The following is a 21,924-nucleotide window of genomic DNA, read 5'->3' on the forward strand; positions in this document are numbered from 1 at the left end:
AAACATTAACATCAATTACCCTTTCCGTTAAACTTAGATTTGATTTCCGTTGCAGCCATAGAAATAATTAGCAAAGCAATGAAGATAACATTGTGCTAAGATTTAATGTTTCTCGTTAAACTTTTTTTATGTATAATCCTCCAAAGAAACATACTTTTTAATACTTACAGAAAAATAAATGTAAAATATGAAATTGATCAATTTTGTTTAGAATTATTATTGTATATATCTTGAAATTTTGAAATTCCAAAATTTATAATATTGTTTTTGACTCATATTATACATACTATATATTATTAAGGGATTATATTAATCTCCCTACTGTGTAGATATACTTGAATGAATTACAAAGATTTATTTTCTGTCAGTTTCACTGCCAGTTGGTTGGACACATTTTTTATTCTTTGTTGTTTGTTTGTGTGGAAAATCACCCACGAGCACTATGGCAGGCTTTGTGTTAAATGTGTTTTACTGTTTTGGTTTTAATTAGTTGATTGACTTTTTAAACAAAGACTTGGTTAAGAATAAAACTAAGTGAACATCATAGTGCTTCTTTACTTGCCTCTGTCAAAACTAGCACCTTAATCTCCTTCTCTCCCACTGAAACTTTAGGATGCCAGGCGCCATACTTGCATTACTTATCCTCTTGGTTTTTGCTTTATATCTATTCCCCGATCCAGGCGTCGCTAGAGTCAAATACAAGCACTGTGGCTCTTCTTTCTGTGGAAACGTTAACATCACTTACCCTTTTCGATTAAAAACCCAGCCTCGTAGTTGTGGTCACGATAGTTATGAACTAGTGTGCGAGAATAACCGCACCATTTTCCCCATGAAAAATGGGAATTTCTATGTCCAAGACATCTCTTATAGTGACGAAACCATTAAACTTTTAGACGTGAGTCTTGGCAACGATAACTGCTCCATCCCTCATAGTTCCTATCCTTCGTACCCCCCTTGTAAATTGCACGATAACTTTTAGACGTGAGTCTTGGCAAAGATAACTCTGAATTTAGCGTCATGTATCTTGTAAATTGCACGATGCGGATCAACTACTCTTCCGTTTATATCGGTGCTTTTCGTTGCACCAATGCCCCTTCCTCCTCTCAACCCCCTTACTCTTACTTTTTGGATGAAAATACAGCAAAGTCTGATTTCTATGAGTCATGCACAGTTGAAGCCCAGGTTCCAATCATGCTTGCCAACATCACCGGCCTCTCTGCTTTTGATATTTACACAAAGCTGTTAACGGGATTCCAACTCTCATGGTCAACTTCCTATTATGATTATGTTTGGCTGCGGTGGGACTCAATTGTTAACGTGTGAGGATTTTTAAGTACTCCGCAATATTTGGTGTTGTTTAGTTTTTGAAAAATATTTATTATTTTTAGCAAAAATAAATCTGATAAATTAATAAAAAAAAATCAAAATATTTAGTTTTGAATTCTTTTAAATTACTTTTTTAATCATGTGTATAAATTTGCATCAAAAATTTTAAACTCGCTATTTAATGTAAAACTTAAAGAGAAGGATTTAAAACATTTTCAACAGTAAAAGTGCACATATCATTTGCCTTATTATTGATTAATGGTTTTGATGTGCATTTTTTAATATTAATTATAGATTGCGATCGTTGCTCTCGTTGTTGTTGCTTCCACTGAAGATATTTATAAGAGGCAACGTTACTTTTTTTGAAGCAGATCATATCGATGGATTTTATAAAGGTATTCTTTCGGTTCTGAGTTCATTAATATTTTGATTATTATTGGATTTGCCTTTACTTTGATAGTATCTATTTTCATTTGTTTTCGAATTGGTAATATCTTTGCAGGAATCCAGATTCTTTGTGGTGCAATAACAGGTACTAAATTCTACACTTATTTATTTACTTTTAAATTCTATAATTGTTATAATGTATGACATAGTAATGTAAATCTAAGATTCAGATTGACATTACTGATTTATTATTATAATAATAAATATATTAAAAAATTTTAATTATTTAAAATAATTTAAATAAGTCTTGCTCTTTTTATTTTGTTCAATTAAACTCTTATACATTTATGATGAAATAAATAAGCTTTTATAATTAACGGTTGACTAACTTTTATTAATTCAAATTCAAGTTATCATTCTATACTCGCACCAGAGCATTTAGCTTATTGCTTGGTGCATAATCCCCCTGCCTAAAAAAATAGAGTTCGAATCCCCCCTCCTCTTATTATAAAAAAAAAAAAAACTTATCATTCTATACTCACGTGATGTTAACGTGGAGGGTAAAAATGTCATGTCAGCATAACATGTTAATGTCACGTGACATAAAATAGTAAGTTGTATTTTGATTAATAACTGGTAGTTAACCATTAGTTATAATGATTTATTTGGTTTAAAATAAAAATATAAGAACTTGATTGTATGCAATAAAAGCTTAAGAGTTTATTTGAATTTTTTAAATAATTCAAAGAAATTTTGAAGTATTATGCATATATATATATATATATATATATATATCAATGTGAAATTAATTAAATTTACACCTTTCATATTTTTTATACAATTTATATTTTGTTAATTTAATCGTTGTATTCCATATATACTCTATTTACGTAGATCGTGCATGAAAAATATTAACTCAATTGAAACTATCTAATTATTTGTATGATAACAATGAAATTTTAATCGTTAAATATATATTAAAAAACAATATTCTCCACCAATGCTCTCTGAATGTCATTTTGACTAGAAACTTTATATGTATGATTAGGTGCAAACAATGTTAGCTTGCTAAAAGTTAATTGTATATGAAATTAGAAAGGTGTAAAACTTAACCAATGCATAAATATATATACATATATATATAATTTTTATGAACATTGCATATATGTATATTTTTGTATAAAAGAGATTCAATAAAAGATAAAATAATTAAATAAGAGAAGATCCACTATAAATGATTCATAAATAATATTGAACGACATTAATTAGATTTTTTTAGTAACATATTTTATGTTGTTACTATGATTTTTTGTTAAAATAAAAATTATGTCCAAATTTATCATTTTACTTTGGGTGATGGATCAAATTATGATCATATTTGAATGAGTATAATTTTGTCACTGTACTTTAAAATTGGTTAAAATGATCAAAAGTTCTGAAATAAACTAAAAAGTACAATAATAAAAATTACGACCATTCAAAAATAAATAGTAAATTTGATCCATCATGTTAAGTAGATTGGTGGTAAATTTGAACCTTATCTCAAATTATTCTATGAAGTTTGTTTGTGAAAATATGGCAGCTAGCACATACCCAAATTAAAGTTGTAAATAACATATACATGTTCTATAATCATGTTTTCCAACTAATTGATTTACATATTGTTTTGTAACTTTTTGTTTTTTGAGAAACAGGAATTCTTTTACTTAGAACTTTTTTGGGAATAATTTGCTTGATTGTGTTGGTTAGACAAAAATTAAAAAGGAGGCACTTGTCGATGGATGACATGATTGAGAATTTTCTTCAGAGTCAAAACAATTTAATGCCTATCAGATATTCTTACTCTGAAATAAAAAGAATGACCGATGGTTTCAAGAATAAACTAGGTCAAGGAGGATATGGTTCTGTGTTTAAAGGAAAACTTCGAAGTGGTCAACCTGTTGCGATAAAATTGTTCAACAAGTCAAAAGCTAACGGCCAAGATTTCATCAATAAAGTTGCAACTATTGGAAGGATTCATCATGTTAATGTGGTAAGACTTATTGGATTTTGCGTGAAGGGATCAAAACAAACTCTTGTATATGACTTCATGAAGAATGGGTCCTTGGATAAAATTATATTTTCAACTGAAAATAACACTTTGAGTTGGCAAAAAATGTTTGAGATTGCATTGGGAGTGGCTCGAGGTATTGAATATTTGCATAGAGGTTGTGAAATGCAAATTTTACATTTTGATATCAAGCCACATAACATTCTTTTAGATGAGAACTTTACTCCAAAGGTTTCAGATTTTGGCCTCGCAAAGTTGTATTCAGTGGACGATGATATCATTTCTCTCACAGCAGCACGAGGTACAGTAGGATATATGGCTCCTGAATTGTTTTATAAAAATATCGGAGGTATCTCATATAAAGCCGATGTTTATAGTTTTGGAATGATGCTAATGGAAATTATTGGAAGGAGAAAAAATTTGAATGCCTCTGCCGAGCATTCAAGTCAAATTTATTTTCCATCATGGATTTATGATCGATTAGACGAAGGAGATATCATGGAGCTTGGAGATTTGAAAGAAAATGAAAACAAAATTATGAGGAAAATGGCAATAGCAGCCTTATGGTGCATACAGATGAAGCCCACGGATCGGCCTTCAATGAGCAAAGCCTTGAAGATGCTTGAAAGTGAAGTTGAGCTCCTTGAAATGCCTCCCAAGCCTTCTTTCTCTCGAAATGTCAACTAAAGGTAGTAAAGAATTCTCCCCGCACACGTGGCAATCGGCCTTCCTCAGCTACCTCGTGATATTCGTCCTTGGGACACTACTCAACACCTTGATCTTGCTAAATCTGATTAGTTTTTCTGTATTTAGTTTTTTGAGTGGTACGTAGTTTTTGTTTCCACCAAGATCTAGCAGGCAGTGTTTGTATTTTCTCTACTACCTTGGTTTGTTTTGTTTCTGCTATTTCTCTATTTCCCTGTATGCGACCTCTGATGAAATAAATCATTTCCTCACTTATAAAATAATTGCAAGAAAATGTAAATTTTATTTTTCCCTTATTTTATACAAAGAAAATGTGTTATCTCTTATATTATATTTTTATGCACCTATGTATCTATGGTATTAGTTGTTTAAACTTTTTGGGTGCAATTCATTTTCATATATAATTAACAGCTCTTATAAAAGCGCAGTCTTTGTCACTATATATGCATGTAAATCTCTCTTTAAGTGCAAATTTTTTGCCCAAAATACTTCTAATAAAAGATTGTACAGAGCAGCCAAATTTGTAAAGTTCTATCCTAAGTAAAATATTTTTAATAACACAAATTAAAAAAAATTAAATGCCAAATTTATTGTAGTGTGTTTTTCCCCCTTTGGCTCTAGACTCTAGCTTATTAAATTTTCAAAGGAAGGTTTGCTTTGATTTGCAGCCAGAGAATGATTAGCAGAGCAACCAAGATAAGATTATCTTAGTTCTTATTTAATCTTACTTTTTAAACTTTTTTATACATACAAAAAAATGCAAAATATGGACTGATTAGTTCTTTTAGACTTGATTGGTCGACGGTGAAATTTTAAGATTACACAGTGAATTTATAAGATTGCTCGAATGATTTTATTCCTATTTGAGTGGAAAATCAGCTATGAGCTATGATTGGCTTGTGTTAAGGTGGTTGGCTTTAATTAGTTGACTCGACTGACTTTTCGAACGAAGACAAGTGAGCAAGAATAACCACACATTTTCCCCATGAAATATATATGAGAATTTCTATGTGGAAAAAGCCATATAAGTCTTGGAGGTGAGTCCTGACAAGGATAACTGCTCTATTCCTCATGGTTCCTATCCTTGCTACACCCCTTGTAGAAAAAGCTTCCCATGCCACTCGGTAGGAGATAGGGTATACATCTCCATCATCATATGTATACATGCACGTCAATATAGGGTCATGCGTATCTCTTAAATTGCAGGATGGAGATGAATTCTTCGGTTTACATTGATGCTTGCCATTGCACCAATCGATGTTCCTCTCCTCGTTATTTTGTTTCTTCAGTCAAATTATTCTCTGGTTAACAACTAATGAAAATGTAAGGACGGAATATTCACGTGATATGTTACATAATTTATACTATAATATTTTATCATTGTTAATGGTACAATTTGATAAAAAGATCCAAACGAATCCATTTTATTATATTATGTGTAAAATACATGAAAAAAAAAGGATTACAAATTTTATTTGATTACATTACTGCAGAACTTACAAAAATAATTATAGAAGCATGGCTAATGATTATAGGTATTATTTGAATAGATATTTTTCTTATTTTTGTTGTTTGACTGGTTGTAACTTGTCTTCAAATTTTAATATCCACCAAAAAACTATCCAAGAGCTTGATTGTTTTAGATAGTCATTCAACAGCTTGACTGACTTTATATTTGTCTGTGCAGCAAATTTGAAATTTTTTTTTTGAAAAGTCAATATTGAATTTTAGACATGCATAAATAGCATAATTTTTTATTACACAGTGAAAATATATGTATAAAGTATGAGGAAAGATCTACGTATACCAGTACAAAATTAAATTAGTTTTACACTTTTTCATGTCTTTTTATTTGATTTATATTTTGTTAATCTAACCGTTCATTTTATGTTATATTCATATAAATATTCATACATAGCAAATTTCAAATTAATTGGAAATGACTAACTACATATTTGAGAAAAATAAAATTTCAATCATTGAATATATATTGAAAAAAGGCATTATTCTCGGTTGATGTAAAAAGAATGTTGAATTAATATGAGACTTTACGTGTATGATAAATGCGAATAAGTTGTTAAATGTAATGATTCTATTTGTTAAAATATTAATTCTCTAAGAAGTTATAGAAAAATGTAAAGTACTTAGTTTTAGAGATACAATGTGATTCCTCTAGTCCGGTATAAAGTATTGCTATTTAGGCTTTTGTGTACAATTTTTTTTCATAGTCAATTGTTGTTGAAAATGTGCAATCTTTACTACTATATGCATGTAATATTTTTCTCCAAAATATTAGCAAAAAAAATGTATTGAACTGTGAACTCCGTAAAAGTTCTATACAAAAGGATTTTAAACAACACTAGTTAAAGAAAAAAATAAATAAATGCAAATTTAATTATCATAGTGTGTTTTTTCCACTTGTTCAAAGTAAGATTTGATTTCAATTGCAGCCCTAGAAATAATCAGGAAAGCAATGAAGATAACATTATCCAAAGATTTAATGTTTCTCGTTAAACTTTTTTATATATAATTCTCCAAAGAAAAATACAGTTTTATACTTAAAAAATAAATGTAAAATATGAAATTGATCAAATTTTTTCAGAATTATTATTTTATATATCTTGAAATTTTGAAATTCCAAAATTTATAATATTGTTTAAGTCATATTATATATATTATTGAGGGTTTATAGTAATATCCCTACTGTGTAGATTTACTTGGATGAATTACAAAGATTTCTTTTCCATCAGTTCCGCTACGTACCAATTGGTTGGATACACGGATTTTCTTCTTTCTTGTTTGCTTGAGTGGAAAATCATCTAGGAGCTCTATGACAGGCTTGTCGTTAAAAGTGTTTTGCGGGTTGGGTTTAATTAGTTGACTGACTTTTCAAAAGAAGACTTGGTTTTAACAATAAATGTAAGAACTGCTTCACTTGCCTGTATCAAAACTAGGACCTTAATCTCCCACTGAAACTTTAGGATGCTTAGCGTCATACTTCCATTACTTTGCCTTTTGGCTTTTGCTTCATTTCTATTCCCCGATCCAGGCCGCGTTACAGAAAAAAACAAGCACTGTGGTTCTTCTTTTTGTGGAAACATTAACATCACTTACCCTTTTCGATTAAAAACCCAGTCTCATAGGTGTGGTAACAAGGAGCTTGAACTAGTTTGCCAGAATAACCGTACTATTTTCCCCATGAAACATGGGAATTTCTATGTCCAACACATCTCTTATAGTGACGAAACCATTCAACTTTTAGACGAGAGTCTTGGCAACGATAACTGCTCCATTCCTCATAGTTCCTATCCTTGGTACACTTCTTTCTCGAAAAAAATATATCTCGATCGAACCACCTCTGAATATAGCATCATGTATCTCGTCAATTGCACGATGCAAATCAACTACACTTCCGTTTATATCGATGCTTTTCGTTGCACCAACAATACCCCTTCCTCTCGACCTGCTTACTTTTACTTTTTGGATGGAAATACAACAGCGTCTGATTTCGATGAGTCATGCAGAGTTGAAGCCCAGGTTCCAATCATGCTTGCCAACATCACCGGCCGCTCTACTTTTGATATTTACACAAAGCTGTTAACGGGATTCCAACTCTCATGGTCAACTTCCTATTATCATTATGTTTGGCTGTCGTGGGACTCAATCGTTAACGTGTGAGGATTTTTAAGTATTCCGCAATATTTGGTGTTGTTTAGTTTTTGAAAAATATTTGTTATTACTATTATTTTTTGGATCGTAATATTTATTATTTTTAGCATAAATAAATATGATAAATAAACAAATATCAAAATATTTAGTTTTGAATTCTTTTAAATTACTTTTTTAATTATGTGTATAAATTTGTATCTAAAATTTAAACTCGATATTTTAATGTAAAATTTAAAGAGAAGGATTTAAAAAATTTTCAACACTAAAAGTGCACATATCATTTGCCTTATTAAGGATTAATGGTTTTGATGTGCTTTTTTGAATATTAATTATAGATTGCTATCCTTGCTCAAGCTGTTGATGCTTACGCTGGATATACTTATAGTAGGCAACATAGCTTTTTTTGGACGATATCATATCAATGGATTTAGTAAAGGTATTCTTTCGGTTCTGAGTTCATTAATATTTTGATTATTATTGGATTTGCCTATACTTTGATAGTATCTATTTTCATTTATTTTCCGAATTGGTAATATCTTTGCAGGAATCCAGATTCTTTGTGTTGCAATAACAGGTACTAAATTCTATACTTATTTATTTACTCTTAAATTCTACAATTATTATAATGTATGACATCAATAAATATATTATTATATAAATGAATCAAAAAATTATTAAATTATTTAAAAAATTCCTAAACTATTTTAAAGAAATTCAAATAAGCTTTTCTTAATTTTTATTACATTCAATCAAGCTATTATATTTTTATTTTGAACCAAATAAACCCTTCTAAATAATAGTTAACTAATGTTATTAGTTCAAATGTCACTTATTATTTTATACTTATGTGACATTGATATGATGCTGACAAGGAGGATGAAAATACCACGTAACCATGTCATAATGCCATATACTATGACATGTCAACATAATATATCAATGTCTTGTGACTTAAAATAACAAATGGTATTTTAATTAATAACAGTTAGTTATCCATTTGTTATAATAGCTTATTTGATTCAAAATAAATGTTTAAGAGCTTGATCATACACAATAAAAGAATAAGAGTTTATTTAAATTTTTCTAAATAGCTCAGGAAATTTTTTTAAGTATTATGCATGTATGTGTGTGTGTGTGTGTGTGTATGTGTATATACCAGTGTGAAATTAATTAAATTTACACCTTTTCATATTTTTTATAAGATTTCTATTTTGTTAATTTAACCGTTGTATTCCATATGTACTCAATTTACATAGATCATGCATAAAAAATTTTAAATCAATTGAAAATATCTAATTATTTGTATAATAATAATAAAATTTTAACCGTTAAATATATATTTAAAAAACAATATTCTCTACCAATGTGATATGAATATGGCACTGACTTGAAACTTTATATGTACTATTGGATGCAAATAAAGTTAGCTTGCTAAAACTTAATTGTATATGAAATTATAAAATGGTATATATATATATATATATATATATATATGAGTATTGCATATATGTATATGTATGTATAAAGAGATTCAATAAAGGATTAAATAAGAGAAGATCTACTATAAATGATTCGTAAATAATATTGAACTACATTAATTAGGGTTTTTTAGTGAGGTATTGTAATGTTGTTACAATGTTTTTTGGTCAAGATAAAAATTATGTCCAAATTTAGCATTTTACTTTAGACCAAATTATGATCATATTTAAATGAGAATAATTGGCACTTTACTTTTAAATTGGTTAAAAATGATCAAAAGTTATGAAATAAACTAAAAAGTACACTCATTCAAAAAAGAATAGTAAATTTAATCCATCATTTTTTAAAAAGGTGAATTTTTATTAACCTCAACACTATCATGCCATTTTGAGTCTCAAACATAGATTGCAAGAGACTCTCACGGCATAAATAGTTAGTGAGCAGCCTGTACAATTTCCAAAAAGAATATGCTACTCAACAAGATTTTGGTAGCAACTCAGGATAAAGAAACTAACGTACCTTAAGCAGATTGGTAAATTTGAACCTAATCTCAAATTATTCTATGAAGTTTGTTTGTGAAAATATGGCAGCTAGCACATACCCAAATTAAAGTTGTAAATAACATATACATGTTCTATAATCATGTTTTCCAACTAATTGATTTACATATTGTTTTGTAACTTTTTTTTTGAAACAGGAATTCTTTTACTAAGAACTTTTTTGGGAATAATTTGCTTGATTGTGTTGGTTAGACGAAAATTGAAAAGAAGGCATTTGTCTGTGGATGACGATATTGAGAATTTTCTTCAGAGTCAAAACAATTTAATGCCTATTAGATATTCTTACTCTGAAATAAAAAGAATGACTGATGGCTTCAAGAATAAACTAGGTCAAGGAGGATATGGTTCTGTGTTTAAAGGAAAACTTCGAAGTGGTCAACTTGTTGCGATAAAATTGTTAAACAACTCAAAAGCTAACGGCCAAGATTTCATCAATGAAGTTGCAACTATTGGAAGGATTCATCATGTTAATGTGGTAAGACTTATTGGATTTTGCGTGAAGGGATCAAAACAAGCTCTTGTATATGACTTCATGAAGAATGGGTCCTTGGATAAAATTATATTTTCAGCTGAAAATAACACTTTGAGTTGGCAAAAAATGTTTGAGATTGCTTTGGGAGTGGCTCGAGGTATTGAATATTTGCATAGAGGTTGTGAAATGCAAATTTTACATTTTGATATCAAGCCACATAACATTCTTCTAGATGAGAACTTTACTCCAAAAGTTTCAGATTTTGGCCTCGCAAAGTTGTATTCAGTGGATAATGATATTATTTCTCTCACAGCAGCACGAGGTACAGTAGGATATATGGCTCCTGAATTGTTTTATAAAAATCTCGGAGGTATCTCATATAAAGCCGATGTTTATAGTTTTGGAATGATGCTAATGGAAATTATTGGAAGAAGAAAAAATTTGAATGCCTCTGCCGAACATTCAAGTCAAATTTATTTTCCATCATGGATTTATGATCGATTAGATGAAGGAGATATCATGGAGCTTGGAGATTTGATAGAAAATGAAAACAAAATTATGAGGAAAATGGTAATAGTAGCCTTATGGTGCATACAAATGAAGCCCACTGATCGTCCTTCCATGAGCAAAGTCTTGAATATGCTTGAAAGTGAAGTTGAGCTCCTTGAAATGCCTCCCAAGCCTTCTTTCTCTGGAAATGTCAACTAAATATAGTAAGAATTCTCCCCGCACACGTGGCAATCGGCCTTCCTCAGCTATCTCGTGATATTTGTCATTGGGACACCACTCAACATTGTGATCTTGCTAAATCTGACAACTTCTTCTGTATTTAGTTTTTTGAATGGTACGTAGTTTTTGTTTCCACCTAGATCTAGTAGGCAGTGTTTGTATTTTCTCTACTACCTTGGTTTGTTTTGTTTCTGCTACTTCTTTATTGCCCTGTATGTGACCTTTGATGGAATAAATCATTCCTCACTTGTAAAAAAATTGCAAGAAAATGTAATTTTATTTTTCCCTTATCTTATGCTGTCATCCCAAACTCGAGGCACAACAGACGCCACATACCTGTAAGATGTAATCTTACAAACATGCAAGGGTCCAATACATATACCTTATAACACTAACTGAAAGACACTAAAATACCTGAAGAACAAAGTGATTCATAATCGGTAGAAATTCATAAATCATAATTGGACAATATTCAGAATTAAGTCTCTAAAACTATAAAGTTAACATGTCAAGATAAAACTTTGAATACTAATTTAAGATAGTTTGATGTTCATAATATTTAAATAAATCCTAGACAACCTAAATGCTATTAGATTAAAACATCACTCCTTGAAATTCTCACGTAGTTGACCAGATCACAACCTAAAAAAAAATTGAAGGAATGAGTGAGTCCAACTACTCGGTAAGTAACAAATATCTCACTTCGTACTACAAAAACCCTCAAATATATGACCAAAAATGTTATCGGAATATGGAGTTCCAATGACCCAAATTTGGATTGTCAAAACAGTTGAAAACCAAGTTTCCAATTAATTTTAAAAATTCATGTTTTCTAAACCACAAAACTAAACTAGATGCTACAAAAACCATTGGAAAGATCTTTTCAAGACCTTTCCATTGGTAACCATCATGCCACCGAAAGGTCACCAGAATAGTGCCGGATTTGAATAAAAGTTAAGAAAACATAAATAATTTAGGGCTTTTGTGCCCAACTATGGAAATACAACCCTAAACATACCTTAATCAGAAATCCCTTGAATACTTTTCTCTTTTTTCTATCTTTCTTCTTCTATGGTGTTAAGCTTTTCTGACTGCCTATTGTTTGAGTCTGATGAAATAAACTGACATGAGTTTTCTACCTTTTCTTTTAAACTTGTAAACTAACCTAACCTCCACTATTTTTTTTTAAACGTTGTTTAGTGAGTTGTGATCAGGTAAAACAAATTGACCTTAACCCCACTAACTTAAACATGATAAACAAAACTGACATTAATTAAACTTCTTTATTTACTTAAAGACCCTTTTTTCTATTTTTTAATTATTAAGGCACTCAAGGTTATAACTGTAATTAAATAAAATACTAAAACAACATTTATTTATTTATTTTATAAAACTATAGCCTAATAAATCTAAATGTTTTTACAATATATACTTTGTGAGGGGTATTACATCCTTCCCTCCTTAAAAAGGACTTTAGTTCCTTAAACTCTTACCTTGGTCCTCAAAAAGGCAGGGATACTTCTTTTTTATATTTTTTCTAAATCCCAAGTCGCTCCTCATTCTATATGATTACTTCATTAGATCTTAACATAAGGAATAGTTCACCTTCTTAGAACTTGCTCCTTTCTATCCACAACACATAGAGGATGCTCATCATAAGACAAATCTTCTCTAAGTATCAAAGGAGCTAACCACACCACATGACTAGGATCTGGAACATATTTTCTCAACAAAGAAACATGAAACATGTTATGCGCTCTCGATAGAGCAGGTGGAAGTGCCAACCTATAAGCCACATCACCAACCTTATCCAAAATCTCAAACGGACCCATATAACAAGGACTAAGTTTTCCTCGAATCCTAAATTGCATTACTCCTCTAGTAGGTGAAACTAGCAAAAAAACATGATCTCCAACCTCAAATTCTATCTTCCTTCTTTTATTGTTTGCATAACTCTTCTATCTACTTTGAGTCGTACGAAGATGTTCTCTAACTAACTAAACCTTCTCAACTGCTTGTTGAATAAGATCTAGACCCAATAATTGTCTTTCACCTACATCATCCCAACAAAGAGGTGACCTGCACTTCTTACCATACAAAGCTTTGAATGAAGCCATTTGAATACTAGACTGATAGCTATTATTATAAGCAAATTTCGTCCATGACAAGTGTCGATCCCAAAAAACTCCAAAATCCATGACACAAGCTCTCAACATGTCCTTAAGAATTTGATTTATTGTCTCGGACTAACCATTTGTTTGAAGATGAAAAGTAGTACTAAAATTAAGTCTAGTACCCAAAGATTTATGTAGACTCTCTCAATATTTCACCACAAATCGAGAATCTTGATCATATACAATGGACACTAGCACCCCATGTAGTCTCACAATCTGCTCCACATATAACTCCACTAACTTTTCTAATGACATTTTCGTACGAATAGCCAAGAAGTGAGCAGACTTTGTTAATCTATCAACAATCACCTAGATGCCATAATTACCTTTTAGTGTTCTCGGCAAACCAGATATAAAGTCCATAGTAATTCGTTCCCATTTCCATTCTAGAATAAGAAATGGTTGCAATAACTCTACTGGCCTCTAATGTTCAACCTTAATTTGCTGACATGTTAAACATTTGGCTAAAAACTGTGCAATCTCTCTCTTCATATTGTTCCACCAAAAAGTGTTCTTCAAATCTCGATACATCTTGGTACCACCAAGATGGATTGTATAATTACTATAATGAGCTTCCAACAAAATTTCTCTCTTCAATTTTGCATCATTGGGAACACAAATTCTATCACCAAACCTCAAAGAGTCATCATCATGAATCCTAAAGTCTGGTTTCAAACCAGAATTAACCCTAAGTTTAATGTGCTGAAGTCGAAGATCATCTACTTGGGCTGTCTTAATCCGGTGAATTAAAGTTGGTTGTACTCATATGTTAGCCAATAATGCTCCAAAACCCTGTATACATACACCAATATCCATCCTCCGTAAGTCCTCCAAAATCTGTTTTTGGGAAGTAATCATTGTGGCCATGTTCCCAAACGTTTTTCTACTTAGAGCATCAGCAACTCTATTTGCCTTACTTGGGTGATAATTGATGGTCAAGTCATAATCCTTCAACAATTCTAACCATCTTCTTTGTCACATATTCAACTCTTTCTGCGTGATAAGATACTTCAAACTTTTATTATCTGTAAAGACCTCACAAGACTCACCATTCAAATAGTGTCTCCAAATCTTTAATGCGAAAACCAATGCTGCCAACTTTAAATCATGAGTAGGATAATTCTCATCATAAGGTTTCAATTGCTTAGAAGCATAAGCAATCACCTTATCATCCTGCATAAGAACACACCCAAGTCCTTTTTTGGAATCATCACTATAAACAACAAATCCCTTACCACTAATAGGCTTGGTATGCATAGGAGCGAATACTAATCTTTTCTTTATCTCCTCAAAGCTCTTTTCATAATCATTTGTCCACTCAAAACGAATCCCTTTCCATATCAATTTGGTTAAAAGTAAGGCAATACAAGAAAAAATCCTCTACAAATTACCTACAGCATCCTACTAAACCCAGAAAACTGTGAATCTCAAAAACATTATGTGGTCTCTTTCAATTCACCACTATTTCAACTTTCTTTGAATCTACTGAAATCCCGTCTTTCAACACCACATGCCCAAGGAAAACAACACTAAAAAGTCAAAATTCACATTTCTTCAATTTAGCAAAGAACTATTTCTGCCTCAAAGTCTTCAAAACAACCCTTAGATGCTCTTTATGATCTGCTGAGCTAGGGGAATACACTAGAATATCATCAATAAAAATAACCACAAACTTATCCAAATAAGGTTTAAAAACCCTATTCATCAAGTCCAAAAAAGTAACTAGAGCATTTGTCAACCCAAAAGGCATAATAAGGAACTCATAATGCCCATATCAGGTACGAAAAGTAGTTTTGGGAACATCCTCAATTCTCACCTTCAACTGGTGATAACCAGATAAAAGATTAATTTTGGAAAACACTTAAGCGCCCTTTAGTTGATCAAATAAATCATCTATCCCAGGCAAAAGATACCTATTATTCACGGTTGCCTTATTTAACTCCCGATAATCAATGCACAACCTCATACTCCCATCTTTTTTCTTCACAAATAACACTGGCGCTCCCCAAGGAGATATACTACATCTAATAAAGCCCTTATCAAGAAGTTCTTGCAACTGCTCTTTCAACTCTTTTAATTCTATAAGAGCCATTTTATAAGGAGCTTTAGAAATAGGGTCAGTTTTTGGAACCAAATCAATAGAGAAATCAATTTCTCTATTAGGAGGTAAACTAAGTAGATCTTTAGGAAAAAATTTGGAAATTCCCCCATAATAAGAACATCTTCAATCATTAACTCCTTCATTCTAGTGTCTATAACAGTTGCCAAAAATCCTTTGTAACCACTAGTAAGCAATCACCTAGCTTTCAAAGCAAAGATGACTCGCAAAGGAGTGTAAGTACCACTACCATGAAAAGAAAAAGGTGTTTCCCCGGGAATCTCAAAGTCTACCCTTTTTCCCTCGATAATCAACTTTAGCAAAATTTGCAACTAACCAATCCATCCCCAGAATTATATCAAAATCTTACATATCTAAAACATGAAGATCTGTAAGCAATTCTCTATCTTCAATCCTTACCACACACATCTTATAAATCTGATCAGAGATAATATCACCTCTAACTAGAGTGTCTACGCATAGTTCATAATCTAGAAGCATACAAGGCAAAGCAAACTTTCGAAAAAATGTAGCAAATACAAAAGAACGAGATGCATTGGTATCAAACAATACATGAGTAAAAGCTGAGGCAACTAGCAGTGTACTTGAGACAACGGTGTTGGATGCCTCTACATCCGATTGAGTGATAGCATAAGCACGCCCCTGGGTGCAAGGTCTTCCCACTTTTTGATGTTCAAAAGAAGGTGTTTGCGTAGTCTAAACAACATGAGTGGGTTGAGTCCTTTGCGTTGCAGTTTCAAAAGTTCGAGAGTTTTGCGACCTCTACACAGATTGAGATTCTTGAAGGACTAAAGGACAATTAGCAATACGATGGCCCTATTGTCTACATTCAGCAGCTCGATGTCCTCCACCACACACTGAACACCTAGGCTTTTGTGCCCAAACTATGAAAATACAACCCTAAACATAACTTAATCAGCAATCCCTTGAATATTTTTTCCTTTTTTCTGTCTTTCTTCTTCCTTGGTGTTAAGCTCTTCTGACTGCCTATCGTTTGAGTATGATGAAATAAACTTGTAAACTAACCTAACTTTCACTATTTTTTTTTAAACATGATTTAGTGAGTTGTTGTCAGGTAAGATATACTAACCTTAACCCCACTAACTTAAATGTGATAAATAAAACTGACATTAATTAAACTTTTTTATTTACTTAAAGACCCCTTCTTCTATTTTTTAATTATTAAGGCACCAAAAGTTAAAACTGCAATTAAATAAAATACTAAAAGAACATCTACTTATTTATTTTTATAAAACTATAGCTTAATAAATGTAAATGTTTTTATAATATATAACTTGTGAGGGGTATTACATATACAAAGAAAATATGTTATATCTTATATTTATATTTTTATGTATGTACGTATCTATAGTATTAGTTGTTTAAACCTTTTAGGTGCAATTCATTTTCATATATAATTAACAGCTTTTATAAAACTGCAGTCTTTGTCACCATATATGCATGTAAATCTCTCTTTTTGTCCAAAATACTTCTAATAAAAGATTGCATAGAGCAGCCAAATTTGAAATAAAATATTTTTAATAATACAAGTTAAAAAAATTAAATGCCAAATTTATTGTAGTGTGTTTTTTCCCTGTGGCTCTAGACTCTAAGCTAATTGAATTTCTTAAGATTTGCTTTCATTTGCAGCCAGAGAATGATAAGCAGAGCAACCAAGATAAGATTATCTTAGTTCTTAATTAATCTTTCTTTTTAAACTTTTTATACATATAAAAAAAATCTAAAATATGGACTGATTAGTCCTTTTAGACTTAATAGATCAACGGTGAAATTTGAAGACTACATAATCAATTTATTAGATTACTCGAGTGATTTTATTTATATCTTATTGGAGGCTTATATTAATCTCTCAACTCAGACAAATTATGAAGTAAGATTCCTTTTATGTCAGTTTCGTTATCAATTAGTTGCATACGATATTTCTTCACTTATTTCTGTTTGAGTAGAAAATCAGCTAAGAGCTATGATTGGCTTTGTGTTAAAGTGGTTGGCTTTAGTTAGTTGACTTGACTGAGTTTTCAAACGAAGACAAGTGAGCAGGAATAACCGCACCATTTTCCCCATGAAGTAAGAGAATTTCTGTAAAAGTTGATGAAAAGCACAAGTTGATGAAAAAATAAATAAATGCAAATTTAATTATTATATTGTGTTTTTTCCACTTGTTCAAAGGAAGATTTGATTTCAATTGCAGTCACAGAAATAATTAGCAAAGCAATAAAGATAACATTATCCTAACTCTTTTTTAATCTTTCTGGTTAAACTGTTTTACACATAATATTCAAAAAAAAACTTTTTTATACTTACAAAAAATAAATATAAGATATAGAAATTGATTTTTTTTGGAAGAGGAAATTGATCTATTTTATTTAAATTATATTTTATATATTTGCGATGAAATTTGGAAATTCCTAATTTTATAATAATAATAATAAATATATTATTTTAAATATATTAAAAAATTTTTAATTATTTTAAAAAATGCAAATAACTTTTTTTTATTTTGTTCAATCAAAGCATTATATTTTTATTTTGATTCAAATAAACCTATATAATTAACGATTGAATAATTGTTATTATTTTAAATGCTATTTATCATTTCATATTCATGTGACATTAATATGATGCTGACGTGAATCGTAAAAATAGCACGTGACCATATCATCATCACACATACTATGACATGTCAACATGATACATTAACGTTACATGATATAAAATGACAAGTGACATTTTAATTAATAACAATTAGTTAACTATTAATTAAAACTGTTTATTTGTTCCAAAATAAACGTTTAAGAACTTGATCACATACAATGAAAGAATAAAGTTTATTTGAATTTTTTTAAATAGCTTTAATTTTTTTAAAATATTACGTATGTGTGTGTGTGTATATGTGTGTGAAATTAGTTAAATTTGCACCTTTTCATATTTTTTTATATAATTTATATTTTGTTAATTTAACTGTTGTATTCCATTTATACACAATTTACGTAGATCATGCATGAAAAGTTTAAAATCAATTGAAAATATCTAATTATTTATATGATAACAATAAAATTTTAACCGTTAAAAATATATTAAAAAGTAATATTCTCTACCATTGTGATACGGATATCTCACTGCCTTGAAACTTTATATGTACGATTCGATGCAAATAAAGTTAGCTTGCTAAAAAATAAATGCATATTAAATTATAAAATGGTATAAAACTTAATCAATGTGTAACTTGAACCCTCATATATATATATATATATATATAATTTTTATGAGTATTGCATACTTGTATATTTATGTATAAAAGAGATTCCATAAAGGATAAAATAATTAAATAAAAAAAGATCCACTATAAATGATTCATCAATAGTAATAAACTACATTAATTAGGTTTTTTAAGCAAGATATTTTTATGTTGTTACAATGTTTTCTGGTCAAAATAAAAATTATGTCCAAATTTATCATTTTACTTTGGATGATGGACCAAATTATGATCATATTTGAATGAGTATAATTTTGTCACTATACTTTTAGATTGGTTAAAAATAATTAAAAGTTATGAAATAAACTAAAAAGTACAATAATACAAATTACACTTATTCAAAAATGAATAGTAAATTTGATCCATCATGTTAAGTAGATTGGTGGTAAATTTGAACCTTTTCTCAAACTATTCTATGGAGTTTGTTTGTGAAAATATGGCAGCGCATGCCCAAATTAAATTAGTAAACAACATACACATATTCTATAATCATGTTTTTCATCTTTGGGTTGGCAAAGAATGTTTGAGATTGCATTGGGAGTGGCTCGAGGTATTGAATATTTACACAGAGGTTGTGAAATGCAAATTTTACATTTTGATATCAAGCCACATAACATTCTTCTAGATGAGAACTTCATCCCGAAAGTTTCAGATTTTGGCCTTGCAAAGTTGTATTCAATGGATGACAGTATTGTCTCTCTTACAGCTGCAAGAGGTACATTAGGATATATGGCTCCTGAATTGTTCTATAAAAATATTGGAAGCATTTCATATAATGTTTATAGTTTTGGAATGATGTTAATGGAAATTGTCGGAAGGAGAAAAAATGTGAATGTCTCTGCTGAACATTCATGTCAAATTTATTTTCCATTTTGAATTTATGATCGACTTGAGGAAGGATATATCATAGAACTTGGAGATGTAACGGAAAATGAAAACAAAATTATGAGGAAAATGGTAATAGTAGCCTTTTGGTGCATATAGATGAAGCCCACAGATCGTCCTTCAATAAGCAAAGTCTTGGAGATGCTTGAAAGTGAAGTTGAGCTCCTTGAAATGCCTCCCAAGCCTGCTTTCTCTGAAAGGTCAACCAAACCATTAGTTGTATTATAAGTAATATTTAATGTTGTACGTTAAGCAATGTTTCACTACTTTATCATACTACTTTTATAATTTTTATAGTAGAAACCTTAAGCTTGAGGCATAATCTTCTCTCTTCCAAAAAAAACCAAAAAAAAAAAAACAATATAGAATGGTGAGGAAGAAAGTATAGCAAGGAAAAGAAGGATACTGAGTTGGAGTTTTGAGCGTGCGAAGGTGTTATTTTAGAAGAGTTGTAATGGTATCTCGTAAGTATTTTGTCTATATAAAAAGTCTTTTGCTCATATAAAGAATAAAGACTTTAAATAGCATTATCGATACAATCGTTATATTATTGCAAATAATTAACTTACGTTTTAAAAAAATTAAAAATATTCCTCAACCATGCTTGGAATTATAATTTTTTATTTAAAAAAAATTATTTGAGTTTTCTCTCTTAATTAAAAAGTCAAATTTTATCCAATTCAAAAATTTATTTAAAATGATTTGAAATCAAATTCAACTTAATTCAAATTAAATGACAAAAATTAAAAATTTCAATATGAAAATACGTGAATTTAAAATGATATTAATTTAATCCGACACAATTCAATGTTAACATGACTCGAATCTAAAACGAACCGAGCTCATAATGATCAAAAATCCAAGATTTATTGGATCCAAAACTTACAAAAACTTAAATTTATAACTCCCAAAAATCCAAATTATAATTAAATAATTTTATTTAATAATTAAATAAGTAAATGATTCATTTTTAAGTGAAAATTTTAAGACACACAAGCACCTTTTTCTCGTCAATGCTTCTTCGTTACTCAGAAACAGCTCATAAGAATGGCATGGTCAACTACTCTGCTTCACCTTCACTTCAAATCCCCTCCGGTTTCTTCTCACCAATTCCCACATTCCCCCCCAAAAATCCCCGATCTTCCTAAACCCTAACCCTATAATTCCCAAACCCAAACCCCCCAAAATGCAATTCCTTCACAGGCCCAACGCGTTTCCAGGCCACGGCGCAGTATCAAGAGCCATGGACATCATCCAATCCTCACCGCCACGTGGCAATCGGCCTTCCTTACCAACATCCTGATCTTCGTCGTCGGGACTGCACTTTTAGTAGCGGGGCTTTCTCTCTCCGAAATTTTCGCTTCCTTCTTGCTTGGCACTCTCACTTGGCGAGCTTTCGGGTCTTCTGGATTCCTCCTCATTGCTTCTTACTTCGTTATAGTGAGTCACTAAAAAGTCTATGAATTTTATTTGAATTATGGGATTTACGTTAAAATTGGAAATGGGTTCTGATTTTCGCTCCCATTTGGTATAAAGTTTATGCTCTGGATGACAAGTTTCATTGTTTGGTATTTTGGCAAAGGAAAAAAAATTTAGTTTATGTCAAAAAGATTTAACGTGAAGTATTTAGTTATTTAAGTGTGATTTGTTTTTATTTCAAGAATTGGATTACACTAGGTGAAAACAGGTCAAAACTATAACCAAAACATTTTTCCAAAATTCTTTTTTATTTTCATTTGTTTTCTTCTTGGTGGGGGCAGGTGAAGGGAGATTTTATTTGCTTTTGACATGTTTCTTAAGTATAAAGTTGAAATAGAAGATAAACTGAATAAAAAAATAAAAAAAAGTTAAATTAGATAGAGAGGGTGAATATTTACCTATTAATGATATTTGTGAAAAGAAAAAAATAATTTATAAAATTACTCTCTCATATTCTACTGAATCAAATAGTGTAGTTGAAAGGAAAACTAAAACATTAAAAGAAATGATGAATTATATGCTTATTAGTTCTAATGCACATGAAAATTTGTAGGGTGAAGTTATATTATTTGCATGTCATATTCAAAATAGAATTCACTACAAGAAAACTGAT

General features: G+C 30.3%; 1 protein-coding gene and 2 pseudogenes across 3 annotated transcripts in view; all 3 read left to right on the forward strand.

Annotated features, from left to right (window-relative positions):
- The first annotated feature begins 549 nt into the window (after positions 1–549).
- LOC18594371 (rust resistance kinase Lr10-like) overlaps positions 550–21,924 on the forward strand; it is a 61,261-nt gene continuing 39,886 nt past the window's right edge. Inside the window, exons 1-4 of one of the 2 annotated variants that reach the window (XR_016027417.1) lie at positions 550–1,319; positions 1,621–1,721; positions 1,829–1,858; positions 3,408–4,508. Coding sequence is in view for 1 of the 2 variants with exons in the window: in XM_018124929.2 (XP_017980418.2) it covers positions 1,018–1,319; positions 1,621–1,721; positions 1,829–1,858; positions 3,408–4,450 (1,476 nt within the window). In the remaining variant the exon portion in view is untranslated. Of the gene's footprint in view, positions 1,320–1,620; positions 1,722–1,828; positions 1,859–3,407; positions 4,583–21,924 lie in introns of those variants that run through there. The other variant, XM_018124929.2, reaches the window with a different exon arrangement.
- LOC18594372 (rust resistance kinase Lr10-like) lies at positions 7,401–11,667 on the forward strand (annotated as a pseudogene). The gene is made up of 4 exons (XR_016027416.1): positions 7,401–8,142; positions 8,473–8,573; positions 8,682–8,711; positions 10,314–11,667. The product of XR_016027416.1 is annotated as a rust resistance kinase Lr10-like (transcript).
- LOC148761632 (rust resistance kinase Lr10 pseudogene) lies at positions 19,446–20,060 on the forward strand (annotated as a pseudogene).

Source organism: Theobroma cacao, chromosome 7 (assembly GCF_053813885.1).
Source record: "Theobroma cacao isolate CCN51 chromosome 7, ASM5381388v1, whole genome shotgun sequence".
Classification (NCBI taxonomy): domain Eukaryota; kingdom Viridiplantae; phylum Streptophyta; class Magnoliopsida; order Malvales; family Malvaceae; genus Theobroma; species Theobroma cacao.